General features: G+C 40.1%; 1 protein-coding gene across 2 annotated transcripts in view; it reads left to right on the top strand.

Annotated features, from left to right (window-relative positions):
- The window catches only part of SEPTIN11 (septin 11), a 92,451-nt gene extending 84,069 nt beyond the window's left edge, over positions 1-8,382 (top strand). Inside the window, exon 10 of one of the 2 annotated variants that reach the window (XM_010362354.2) lies at positions 7,972-8,382. In XM_010362354.2, the coding sequence (XP_010360656.1) occupies positions 7,972-7,975 (4 nt within the window). In that variant the 3' untranslated portion in view covers positions 7,976-8,382. Of the gene's footprint in view, positions 1-2,644; positions 6,839-7,971 lie in introns of those variants that run through there. The other variant, XM_010362210.2, reaches the window with a different exon arrangement.
- The last annotated feature ends 5,823 nt before the right edge of the window (positions 8,383-14,205 follow it).

Genomic DNA, 14,205 nt, shown 5'->3' with positions numbered 1-14,205 from the left:
TAATATAAAGCAACTCAGAACTTGTTTCAGGAAGTCTTGCTCTTTGGCCTTACATGCGGAGGTTCTAGGGAAAAAGCTGACCATAAGTAAACAAAAACATTGATACTCAAGCACATAAAGAATTACATTCTTTAAACACAAAGTACACAGGATCAAGTCTCTGCACAGTAACTGAGATGTGTTATATGGAAGAGTGAGCACAGTGCTGTTGTCCACTTAGTCTTGATGAATGTGCAGTAGGCTCACCCCTAAGAAATCTCATGTTGCCTGCAGTAACAATAAAAATGGACTGCTACAATGACATACTGAGAGAGTTTTAAATCATGCTTTACCAACTCTGACATTCTGAGCTCTGAGACAGCAGAAAATGTATCACCAGAGCAAGGGAGGAGGCAAATGTTCTGAACAATAGTAAGTGGTTGTGATTTTATTTGGAGTTGGCACAGATCCAAGTGACCAAAGGAGTTCAAGGCCCAAAATTTAGTTATGCTGGGTTAATTCTGAGAGTAACAACCACATAGATTATAATCTAGTTTAAGAAAACCCTTTGTAGCTATATGCATGTCGGGAGAGCATCTAACACTCGTGGTGATGTTCCCCATGCAGAGACTCAGAGATTACAGTGACTCTTCCAGTGAAGACAGATGAAAGCCATTTGGCATCGTACCTTTGTTAATCCAGACTAACCAAGGATATAGGGGTGTGTGTGTGTGTGTGTGTGTGTGTGTGTGTGTGTGTACACATACATCTATAGGTATGAATGAGACAAAAAGCTGCTGACTTATAGCTTAGGAAACCCAAAGTCAAGTTTTTCTTTTCACCCTGAAGCACTCAGTGCATAAAGGTTCGAGTTTTAAAACTAAGAATGTTTCTAAAAGACCAGCAATGTTAAAAGAGTATTTCATGTATACTAGACGTGCCTTTAAGCAATAAAAATTCCAAGAACTGATCATTATTGTGCCTCCATTTTAAAAAAGTTTATTTAGTAACAAACTTCCCAGTGTAGGGAGGTTTTTCCTTGCCCTTTTGAACATGTTAGGTTATTTTCTTCTTATCCTGGGGCCTTACCAATGTGTAATGCTTTCAAAGTTTCAGTGAAGCCTGTGTGGATTCTATTTTAGCTTATTTATATATTCTCATTTATTTTGAAGGATATATACTTAATTTGGTTCAGAGTAGTAACCAGGTTTTGCTCCTGACAATGGCACATATTGTTTGTGTAACTTTTTCTAGGTCCTTACCCTTTTCCACACTTTGCATTTGTACAGTGAAAGCAACTGCCAGTGGAGGCCTGAAGTGTCAAAGTAAAAAAAAAAAAAAAAAAAATCACACCTTTTACTGCCAGAGGCAGTGGACTGTGTTGGTTAGAGGGACTGCAGAAAGACAGTGGCCAGGCTAGATAGAGCAGCACTTTGAAAAGAGCTGGGAAGATGCCTCCTAGCATAGCTGGAGCAGATATAGGAGTTACTGTTTAGGAGCTGGCTTTGTTGTAGGTAGAAAATGAAAAGGCAGATGCTTACTTATTTACCTGCTATGTGTCCACCTCAAAGCCTAATTTAGTTTTTCTAACAGTTTTAAATTCTCTTTTTTCTATTCTAATGACACGCTCCTTTTTTAATGTAGGTAAGGCTTTATACTTCTCCTTGACCTGTAGTGGCATGAGAGTGTATAACATTTCCTAAGATGACAGGCAAAGTAGAACTAACCCTGGCACTGCCATTAGCTGGCCCCACCTTCTGCCATCTCTGGCCACCGAGTCACTTTCCTTGTTTGCGGCTATACCACAGTGGTGGGACTGCGCAGGGTAAGCTGGTCAGTGGACAGTGTTTCCCTTCTCTGAAAACTGTCTGCACAATTGCCAGCAGCCATTTGCTGGTTAAGCTGCATCTATCCCAAAAGACAGTTTTAAAATTCATCATTCTAAAACCATACTTGTTTACCCAACCATCCACTCATCTTTAAAAAAAAAATTGTTTTGATTCTTGCTAAGGAATAAGGTTGCATGTTTTGCACTTGCCTAAGATTAGACACATGGGCCGTGGGTTTGGCATTGCTTTGTACCTAGAAGAGGGGGAAAGCTCCTGGCATTGCTATATCTGTAACCATTACAGTGATTGTCTTTTTTTCCCCCTACCCAACTAGATTAATAGCATGTCCTCCATTCACTATGTAATTTCAATCCCTAAACTGCTTTAGACCTTTTCTTTAAGTCAGTTGTACAAAGGCATTGATTGTATATTTATTCTCTGACGCCTTCAGCAGTTCAGAAGTGGAAGATGAAGCTCCTATTCAGTACTAATGGGATACCCAAACCTAACAGATAATGGTTTTGTGTTATTTGAGAAAACAAAAGCTAAACAGTAAATCCTCCCACTAGATATGCAGTGGTTTCCAGAAGTCACTTGTGAATTCTAAATTACATACAAATGGAAACTAACCGTATGTCTTTAATTCAGTATTAAATTTTGCTTTTGCTTGTCATGTAGAGTAGCCTTCTCAAATTTTTGGTTTTAATTTCTGTCAATTCCATAATCATTGCATGAGCATTCACCATCGCTGAATGCTGGTGCTGTCGCTCCTAATTTTCCTTTCTTTTTAATTTATTATTATTTCTAACTTTTTTGTTTTGTTTTTTAACTTGCAGTGCAAGCTTCACATAAAGCCTGGCAAGCCAAGGATGTTCCCGCATTCACCTGCTTTTGCAGTAATATCGTATCTCTGCCATGTGTGTTCTTTATTTTTATTTTATTTTTTATTTTTTTTTACCCGTCTTCAAACACCAGTAACTATTATTAACTCGTTTGCTGAATGTTGTTGGGTGGTAGAAAATGATAGAACAAGGGAATAACCGCAAATGCTCTGTGCAGCTGGACTCTGTTTCCGGAAAGTAAATGATTTGCTTTTTATGCCTGTTCTGAATGGCAGCACGAAGCAGGCCTGTTACTTGTATGTCGCTTTGGACAGAGGAAAGTGGGGTAAAATGCTACCTGTACGTCTGACATGAAAACTTCTCACCGCCTCAGCAGCTGAACTAAAAACCTGAATAGCCATGACAAGAGTTTGCATTTTCTTGATGATTCATCTCCATGAGTGCACAATCCCTGAACTCACTGTCTTTTCTCCACACTTGTCCCAAGCCAAGATAGATTTGTATGTAGACAGACGGGTGAGCAAGCATTATATTTTATTTTTACACTTGCATGACATTTTCATTTTAATCAATAACATTATTTGGCCTGAGCTTGTGGGTCTGTTCAGACTGTCTCCTCTCATGGTTTGAAACTGCATCTGAATGCCTGCCTTCAAATCCTGGCCAAGTTGGAGTAGACAGGCATGAGAAAACTATGATTATGTTCACATTTACTGGTGCATCCTTGATCCTCTCACAGATAGAGGTCTTAAAGGTTGAATCATATAACATTGGTTAGTAGAAGAACCTTCTACTAAGGATGATGGGCTTTCTACAACCTGCTTACCACTAACAGTAAGGAATCTTTCATAAACACACAGTTTATGAAACAGTTTGTTCCCAGTGAGCTTAGAGGGAGGACCTGATGACTGATTCCAGGATACTTGTACTTCTAATAAAATTTTTCCCTGATCATGAGAAAATTTCCAGATACTTCCCTTAGAAAATTTGCTATAAACTCTGTATCGTTGGTAGCACGAATTTGAGGGAGACCTTGTCAACTTTAAGGTGGAAATAGGAAGGACCACAACATGACCCGTAAGTGAAGAAGGTAGACATTTCATATTCAGCTTCCTTGCTTAGTCTCCTTTCAGTATTTGGCAATAAAAGAAAGAAGAAATAGAACAACTGAAGTCTCAAATCATTGTCTGGAGTATTCCTCACCTTGGCTAACTCCACCTGCTCTTTGTCTAAGGCCCTTGCCTCATCAGGGATCGGAGCGGACCCACATGCCAGAACCTATATACTACACGCCTAATTTGTATGGAAAAGTGCATATTTCATCTCTTTTCTATACTGTTCCTTTCTGATGCTTATCCTTTCATCTGTGTGATTGTTTTTTTCCCCTCTACTAACAAGATCCTCCCAGCTTTCTCTCTACATGTAGAAAGGATAACATTGCTCATGAACCCACTTCCCCTCCACATTTTCCTCACTGGTTAGAGATTAAGTAAATAGGATAGAATATGCTGCATCTCCCCTGACACACACTTTCTCTTTTAAATGAACAAGTCTCTATTTTGATTTCAGCAAAGAGTTTTTCTCCTTCTCTTTGTCCTCAACCATACTTAGAGGAAAGAAGGAATGGTCTTCCATGAACTGATTATGCTTAATTAAGCAAAGTAAGGAAATTAGTTTCGTGGAAGCCTAAACAAAGCTGGAATAGAAACTACACGCTAGACACAGCAGCAGTCATAGTCTTCACACGTTTAGGAGCTACTGGACCAACATCCTTGTTTTTGCTTCTGTTTTGTTTTTAAATAATTCTAGTCTGGAGCTAACTGTGGAGCAGCCGAATAGTAGCTGGCATGTTGATTCAAACCATGGGCTGAATTTGCTCATAGGCTGTGCATCAGACAAAAGCTTGAATATTTGTGTTGTATGCTTGTTCCAACCACCGCTTGTGTGAGCATTTTTGTGGCTCGTACAGAAAGTACACTTTTAAATTGTTTCTTGCATCACTAAAATTTTTTTTAAATAAGCATAACAGCGAAAGGCATCCAGCTGACTTTTTGACTACAAGATTGTTGGTTGGATTGACTTTTTTGCATTAAAATTTTCCCAGCAAAATAAATCATATGGTGAGTCAGAGAATAAAAAGTCAAAAGAAACAAATAGAAGCTTTTTTTTTTTTTTTAATGTATTGCTTCTGAACTTTTTTCTGCCACTGGTCCCCGGCCCTGTTTAGTTTGTTATTGCTGCTCTTCTTTTTTCTTTCTGTATCTATGCCTTTTTTCACAGTAGTCCTTGGCTCTGCACGGAATAAATGATACCCTCAAATCTAATTGGATGTGCTTTCGCCTTTGCATGTAAGTACAGTAGTAAGAAACCTTTGAGATCTTTCTGACTTTTCAAAATTAGAGAAAGCAAGTGGGATGGATGGATTTTTTTTTCTTTTCAAGGGGGGCAGGAAGATAATGGTTTGAGTAGCCTTTGTTTTTGTTTTTTAAAAAAAAAAATATTTAAAAGGCCACATTTATATTTTTTTTCACAAGAACCACATAATAAATTCCACTTCTTGACCTGAATTTGGAAATCCGAAATTACCAATCCAGGCCAGTTGTGGTGGCCCATACCTGTAATCCCAGCACTTTGAGAGGCTGAGGTGGGCAGACCACTTGAGGCCTGTAATCCCAGCACTTTGGGAGGCCGAGGCAGGCGGATCACGAGGTCAGGAGATCAAGACCATCCTGGCCAACATGGTGAAACCCCGTCTCTACAAAAAATACAAAAATATAGCCAGGTGTGGTGGTGCGTGCCTGTAGTCCCAGCTACCTGGGAGGCTAAGGCAGGAGAATTGCTTGAACTTGGGAGATGGAGGTTGCAGTGAGCCAAGACTGCGCCGCTGCATTCCAACCTGGGTGATGGAGTGAGACTCTCCAAAGGAAAAAAAAAAAAAAATTATTAATCCCTGCCTGTGCTCTACGTAGCCTCATGGGCATCATTGGATAGTTCAGAGGGCCCTTGATTCCGGCAAGGCAAGTAAATCCAGAATGAGAAATTACCATCTTCTACTAGAGAAAACCAAGAGAAAAAATTTTATGCTAGGATGCCTTTATGACCGCTTAATTTTTTTATCTTAGTCCAGTGGTCTCTCCCTGGTGCTAACTGCTGACAGTGGCCACCTCTTTTTTGGGGGGTGAGGGGCCTACATAGCTCTAGCTGGCCTTCCCTCACATCTTTTGTTAAAACACAACGGCCATCTTTTTGCTTCTCCTGAACTTTAGATTTCCATAACACACGTACTGTAGAATGTGATGGAGAAGCATTGATGAGAATTTATGGGCAGTTCAGACTGTGTTTTCCCAACTTAGGCTCTTTATAAATTTGTTAAGATTTTCTCCTTTTAAAGGGCATTTCAACAATGGGAATTATTTAATGTAACAGTGGGTACAGATTACTTATCTTCCTTCTCTGCTCTGTGACTCACCAGCAGTAACACACACTCTCCACATCTTGTGCACCTCAAATGAACAGACTTGGTTTCTTTGCTTTCTTGACATTTCCATGACTGTTTCACATACAAACTATTGAGTGAGGTTTTTCAGCTGTTACCGACCCACGTCCTACTGTCTCTGTGTGGTCCTGCAAAAACTGTCCATTCCCACCCCTTTGCTTTGCCATTTGCAAGTGTCTGGAATTGTCAAGTCTCAGCTTTGAAAAGTCCTGGTTCCACTGACAGGACACATTCGTTAGTCGGAATTAAGACCTACAAAGTCTAGTTTGTATGTAGGTATGAAGGGAATTTTTTAAATAAATTGAAAAGCTGTGAACAGCAGTAGAACTTTGTCTATTTCTTAATTTTAAAATATGCTGATATGCCTTAAACTGTAGTTGTAGATCCTTGTCATTTTGCTGTTTGAAAATAACCAATGTGTTTTCTAAAACTGTTGTGTAATCTACTTTCAGTGTTAATGCAGAATTGTCATATATGTAAGCTGCATGTTAGACATTTGTCTTTTTTTAAAAACTAAAGTAATTGTATTGATGTGAAGCATATCATTTTTTCAAATATGAAAGTAATCACTTAGCAACATGCTTGGTAATTTGGCATCTGTTAAGGTAGGAGAGTGGTGAACAGGTAATCTATGCATCTATCACTAGTGCCAAGACATAAAGCGGGGGAAAATATATTTTTACCCAAACATTGTTTGTGTGCCCTTTTTTGTGAGTTCTTTTTAGTCGCTGCTTGGTTTGCATATGCACACGTGCTTACTGGATAAAAGAAACAGGGATAAGAGTCTCATGCTTTCCTGCCTTGTGTGGTGGACTTCAAATGGCTGCCGTCTGGGTTACACCAGTTTCTCAAGATACTTGCCATGTGGTGTCCTGTACTTCACATATCATGTTATCACCTTTTTTCCCCCATACCTGTCCCTGTCCACCCTGCCAATTCATGTGCCTTGGTGCCCAGCTGAGGCATCGTCTTCTTCACTGGCCTCCTCTTCCCTGCTGCTGCTCACCCTCCCGTCGAGCTCAAGGAAGTCACCCCATTAACTGACACACTGCTGTTCTTTCACAGCTTATTGTAGAGAAGCTCCTTTTTTTCTTAAGCCATTAAGAATCAAATTTGAATCTGAACCTTTCTTTTTTCTTTTCTGTAGCTTCTTCTTTATGTAACCATCCTGTTGACAAGCCCTACTCTCTCCTAATGGACATAGAGCATTAGAAGAGCAGGAGCTGTCTGTTCACACGTGTTGGGGAAGAGTTACCTCATTTCCACCATCGCCTCCTGTTCTTTTAAAGTCTGGGTCAAATATTGCACTGCTGTTTGTATTTGTCAATGTCTGCCCATAGTGGATACTGAAGTGACTTACCACTACCAAAAAAATAGTCATATTCAATAATATTAATTAAAAAGGAAAAAGGAAATTGAGCGAAACAGAAAACTTGGGCCAAGACCCAAGGTCTTGTGCTGGGATCCCCTTGCTTAGAACTATCATGTTCTTGAAGCTGCTGATCCAAGAACTGATGGACTGAAGACAGCGTGTATCCTAACCTGAGGGGGCCACCATGTCCAGGGCCCACAAACTTGATCTCATGGTAACTCCTGTCCTTTCTCTCCCATGAGCCACATTCTGAACAGCCTGATCAGGATCCTCAACCATCAGGTCATAAGATCTGAACAACATTTTCCTTCCTTTTATTAGTTTTCTGGGTTATTTTGGTGTTTGGGTTTTTAAAACAAAAAAACAAAAAAAACTTGATATTGCATGAACAGAGATGGCTGCAATTTTTTTTTCTTTGGCGTGTTCTATTGATACAATGTTTTTATTTTTCAGCTGACCATCTGCCTCTTGAGAGAGAGAGAAGTGGGCATCCTTCCTTTAAATTCAGGAACCACTGTTGTTTTATTTGACTTTTTCTGTTACTTGCATCCCTTATATAAGTTGTTTTGGATTTGGGATTATGTTTTGGGGGAGAAAAATTCCAGTTAGTTCTGTTTTTTGTATTGGTTATTCAGCTTACTTTTGGTATCAAAATTATGCCAGTTTTAAGCTCACTTGAGTGAAGTTTAAGTCACAAGATTCTGTTTAATATGCTTTCCTCATTTTGGAAACAACCAAAACTTCCCTTTTTTGTTACGGGATTTTGACCTACAAGTCCTAATCGTGTTTAAAATGTGCCGGTGTTGGGTAGATGACTTTTCTGCCTCTGGGGTTCAATTTATATTTAAAGATACCTTAAAATAACTTACTGGCCCATCCCTGCCTTTTTATTTGTTGTGAAGCTCTGTACCTTGTGTCCACAGTTTTTTACCAGGACCCATGTGTCTTGGACCATGGGAAATGAACCCCAAACAAGTACATGTCTCTTCTCCCAGATAACAGCATCATTAACAATGGTTCTCATTCACATTGTCTTCTCGGAATTACCTAGGTGGATTTCTCTACAATTTCTGCAAAAAAAAAAAAAAAAAACCTGCTGAGAATCAAAGTATTCAGACTTGATCACTGAAAATAACATCCATGTCTAAACACATACTTCTGCCAGTTAAGTGAGCCTGTGATTTCTGATGCTGACCTGTTTGTCATGAGTCAGATTCAGGGCTAGATTACTCTAGTTAGCAGTCACTTCTTAGGGGCAGTTTTCATAGTGAAGGGACAGTTTTCAAATTCGTATGTATTACAGAGCATGAACATATTTTGTTATCTTTCAGTTTCATTACTTGTTTATAGATAGGCTTATTTCCATCTTTACTTTTGAGCTCCATAGTAGGTAGGTCATAAAAATACCATTAGTGACATGAGTTGCATTTAATCAAGATCCTCAGGAGTGTTCCCCTCTGAATAAGAATGGTAACATATGGTTCCTTTAGACAGTGAAATGAAGAAGCAACAGTCCCTGCCTCTTGAATCACTTGATTCCTGGAAAGAGATTATTTAGAGCAATTGGATGAACAAGTTGGGGTGCTGCTTTCTTTACTTAAAAGGAAACTAAGTAAATGTAAGTAAAGTCAGATTCATGTGAGCCATTAAATGATCAAAATGTCAGCATCAAAAGCCATCCCCTTCATTCTACAGCATAATCTGTAAGGACAGAAGTCTGCTAGTAATGTGACCAGTGGAGTGGGAAAGCAATAGCAGCTCCTTACCAGCTGATGCCGGAGCATGACATCAGTTTTGCAAGTTAAACATGTAGGTCCTATTGTGTGAGACCACTGTCATCACTACGTATAAGTGACTTTATTCTTAAACTCCCTATTTTGATATTTTAACTTTATTCTATCATTTTAAAAACAAATTCTGCATCAGATTGTAAATATTTTTTGAGCAATATTTAAAACTTAAATTAGGCAGTATTTCTTTTTAAGTAAGAAATGTATGTCTGTTGTTGCTATTTCCTTTTTTGTTTTTCTGTTTTAGCTCCCAGAGTAGAGGAAGTATATTAACCATCTTAATGGGAGGGGTGGGGGAACAGAGGGTATTATCAGTAGGTTAGCCTCAGTCCAGTTACCTAGGGGAACCTGATCATGTACACTTCTGGCCAACCAAGTGCCTTGCCATCTCTCTTCCCCTAACATAGACTGCCATTGATTTGGCATTTTACCATAGGCAGTTCTTTTTCTCCAGTGTTGATAAAACTGGTAGGTTTTCTCCTGGCTGACCAAGTAAGGGATGTGAAACCATCTTGGGTATAATTACTAGCAATAAAAATTACTGTCTTACCTCAAAAAAGATTGTGGGAAAAAAAGCAGGGAGAAGTTAGCCACGTAAACCTATTTCCATTGGTAATAGGCTTTTTGTTCTTCATCAACCTTAAACAAATATTAGTTCTTTTCAGATACAGACTCTGCCTTAATACAAGCATAGTCTAGATGGTCTCCTTGCGATCAGCCCAGCATATGTGTAAAGGAGAGATCCAACTTTCTTAGTCATGGTGCACTGACCTGAAACAGGTCCTCACCCCCAATAATTGACCAAACTTCTTTTCCCCATCAACAGTGCTTATCAAGTTCCTTCTTTCTTTCTTATTTATTTATTTATTGGCCTGCTGTTGGCCCAGATTATGGGTAAACCCTTCTGGTATCTAACAAATACATGGCTGAGTGTGATGGCTCACACCTGTAATCCCAGCATTTGGGAGGCTGAGGCTGGTGGATTGTTTGATGTCAGGAGTTCAAAAACAGCCTGACCAACATGGTTAAAACCCTGTCTCTACTAAAAATACAAAAATTAGCTAGGCATGGTGGCACGTGCCTGTAATTCTAGCTACTTGGGGGACTGAGGCAGGAGAATCGCATGAACACAGGATGCGGAGGTTGCAGTGAGGCAAGATCGCCCCACTGCACTCCAGCCAGGGCGACAAAGCACAACTCCGTCTCATAAAATAAAATAAAAAACACGAAAGACAAAGGGTTTTTAAGCCACCTTTAAAACCTTGAGTTTCACAACTGACTTATCTTTCCATCTGGAGACTGACAGTGATGGCAGTGTGGCTCACTTCAGAGTTCCTAGTGCTTGAATTTTTAAGACCATGGTATCTAGTTTTTGCGAAGAATACTGTCTGTCTGTCAGGTCAGTCTCCAGCAAGCAACTGGCATACCCAGGGCTGGTGAAGGGATTGCTTGTATTAATTTTTTTTTTATTTAGCAGGATCTCACTCTGTTGCTTAGACTGAAGTACAGTGGCATAATCACAGCTCACCGCAGCCTTGACATCCTTGGTTCAAGCAATCCTCCCACCTCAGCCTCCTGAGTAGGTAGGACTATAGGCACCAGCAACTGTGCCTGGCTAATTTTTTTATTTTTTGTAGAAATGGGGTCTCATGTTGCCCAAGTTAGTCTCAAACTCCCAGCCTTATGCATTCCTCCCACCTCAGCTGCCGACAATACTGAGATTAAAGCCGTGCCCAGGTTGCATGTGCTAATTTGAGAAGACTAATTGGGAGCCTAGGTGTCTACTCATTTCCCTTTCCTACCTTGCTATTCCTGATAAGTAGCTATATATAAATGAGATGTTTTTGGTTGTCAGTGGAACATCACATGAGGTCAAAAGATTTCACATCGGCCTCAAATCAGTTACTTGTAGGGATGTGAGATGAATAGCCTTTCAGTCCACTGTGGAAAGTTTCTTCCAAAGTTATGGCACCTAGACTAAGGAAGGCAAAGGCTATTATAACAAGATTTTGTTGGTCCCTGTCCACAAAAGAATAAATAAATACGTGTGTTTGAGGGTGGGGAACAGGGAGCAGAATAACATTCCATAAAGAGCTGGGCTTGGACAGGTGCATTGGCTCAACATCTGTAATCCCAGCACTTTGGAAGGCAGAAGTGGAAGGATCACTTGAGGCCTGGAGTTTGAAACCAGTCTAGGCAACATAGCAAGACCCTATCTTTTAAAAAATGTTTAAAGTTAGCTGGGCATGGTGGTGTGTGCCTGTAGTCCTAGCTACTCAGGAGGCTGAGGTGGGAGGATTGCTTGAGCCCAGGAGTTCAAGGCTGCAGTGAGCTAGGATTGTGCCACTGCACTCTACCCTGGGCAACAGACCTAGACCCTGTCTCTTAAATAACCAAAAGAGCTGGGCTTAACTGTGAACCATGTGTTTAGAACTCTGGAGAGTTGCAGTTCTACCTTTTCTTTTTTTCTTATTCACTCATCCATCTTCCCCCAACCCCCTCCTTCCCTCTTTTCAAATACTTTATTGTGCATACTGCACCAGGCCTACATTAGGTACTGGGGATTTAGCGATGCACTATGAATTGAACTTGTATAACTCATAAGCACAGCAATGTTGAGAGTGAAAGAAAAGGCTCGCCTTTTCTAAGGCAAGCTAATTCATTTGCTGAAGATAGATCATATCCTGAAAAGCAAAAAGGATTCTGCTTCCCACCAATCACTTTTTTGTGGCTCCTTGCCTAAAGTTGGCCTTCATTCTGGAGTGTCCTATTGTCTAACAAAATAAGCTATTTCCAAGAAATGAGAGACCAGTTCACTAGGACTAGGGCTATTCAAACTGCTTTTCTACTACCTTACTGTTGTATAACACAATAAGGTCAACAATTCTGGCATTTGATCTGCTATGAAGGCTATACTTCTAGAGTTAAGAGATAAGGCAGAGGTTCTCATTTCATCCTTAACTCCAGAAGCTCCTAGGAACTAAAAAAGTGAGCTCTTCTCAAATTTTTCTATCTGATAAGACATTCTTGGTTATCTTATTACACCTTTTAAAGTAAAAAGTGGCACAAGGGAGAGTTATGTCTCTGACATTGGTCTCTCTGACATTGGTCTTACATACGAGTACATCATAAAAGCCACTAAATATGGTGAGGGAAAACTTACTATTTAATTCCTTGATGCAAGCTGTGCTAAGTAAGTGTGCTCTTCATCTTTTCTCTCCTAATGATGGGCCAAATTCAACTCAAACTGACAGCAGCAAGGTTTTGGGACTTGGCTATGTTCAAGCCTTCTCAATTGTATTTCTAGGCTAGTTTGCAGAACCACACAACTCACTAATTGGGATTTGTAAGACTGGTTCTGGTTTTTCTTGGTGTGAATCGTGGCATCCAGTCACCATCTGCCCCTTAACCCTGGCTGATCTTGCCACAGTTCCCTCAGTCTCTCACACACACGGGCCTCCTGTACCTTAAGTAATGTGAACTTCTAACTAAGCCAACACAGTTGGTTTAGCAACCAGATGAGTGTTCAACTGCTGACATGCAGTAAACTCATTTTTTCCCAGAAATTTAAAAAGATGCTGTATTTTTCTAGAAGCACCATCTAGTGGCCAAAGCTCATAGCATTATTTGGTAACAGGTATAGGAGACATTCTCAACATAATTTAAAGACTAAAAGAATTTTGGAGGCTTTAAAAGTAACATTTACATGTTAGACAAAACTTTTTGATGTCAAATAGAAACGGTAAAGGTTTGAGAGGAGTTAGTTGAACCCTGTTAAACTGGGGCTGCATTCTGCCAATTTGATTGTGAGAACCTGTGACATAGTATCTTTACTTTCCAGTTGAAAATGTGCAAACTACTTTAGATAAAGATGAGCTCCTCATCATGTTGGCTGTGCATCAGTAGCTTAACCACATTTTCTTCTTAAGTGAAAGGCCACCATGCTGCTTTGGGCACTAATGCTCAAGCATAACTTGCTTCAGAAAATCTAGGAGTAAATTTAAAAGCTTGAAAATTCAGGTTTGTAGAGAGTACAGAGGACACACAGAAGTGACTGGCTCTGACAACACAGGAGACAATAAATAGGACTTCTTGGGGGCACAAACACCACTGTCTTCTCTCAACAAGAACATAGGTTCAGATTCTCATCAGCTTGGCTGAGTGAAGAGCTACATTCTACCTTCCTTCACCGCCAAAGGCAGCATCAGGAACATTTATGACAAACTGGTTATATTTGACCTTTTACTGACATTTGGGAGCACTCTGCATTCCCAGCTTTCCCTTCCCCCTCCAAACTAATACATCATATATCTGTAGAGAAAACTTCTAGTTCTGTATATAACAACTAACTTCATATTGATCTCGTAGAGAATGAAGTAGAATTATTTAGCTTCTAGTCTGATCTTCAAGGGCTATAACGTGTTCTTTAGGGTTTGTTTTTTGAATGGAGGATTAGAGAATAACTAGGGAATAACTACTATCCCCATCAAGTATATTCCCTTGCCATTCCAGAGGCCTCACGGAGCGACTGGTTTTTTAACCACCAGGAGGCACCAGACAATTATGATGCAGAATGCTCAAGTTTCCAGGTCTTGAGCTTGTGATGTGATGCCAAAGTTGAACACAAGTAACTTGGGACAGGCTGAGAATAGTTTCAGGCAAAAAGGGAACTAATTGAACAGCAGGAACAGGCTTTTTTTTTTTTTTTGTCTCGCTCTGTTGCCCAGGGTGGAGTGCAGTGGCGCAATGGCTCACTGCAACCTTCGCCTCCTGGGTTCAAGCGATTCTCCTGCCTCAACCTTCCAAGTAGCTAGAATTACACACCCGGCTAATTTTTGTATTTTTTATTAGAGACGGGGGTTTCAGCATGTTGGTCAGGCTGGTCTCGAACTCCTGA

The sequence above is a fragment of the Rhinopithecus roxellana genome, chromosome 2 (genome assembly GCF_007565055.1).
Source record: "Rhinopithecus roxellana isolate Shanxi Qingling chromosome 2, ASM756505v1, whole genome shotgun sequence".
NCBI classification, from domain to species: Eukaryota; Metazoa; Chordata; class Mammalia; order Primates; family Cercopithecidae; genus Rhinopithecus; species Rhinopithecus roxellana.
This window is presented reverse-complemented; position numbering and strand designations above follow the sequence as displayed.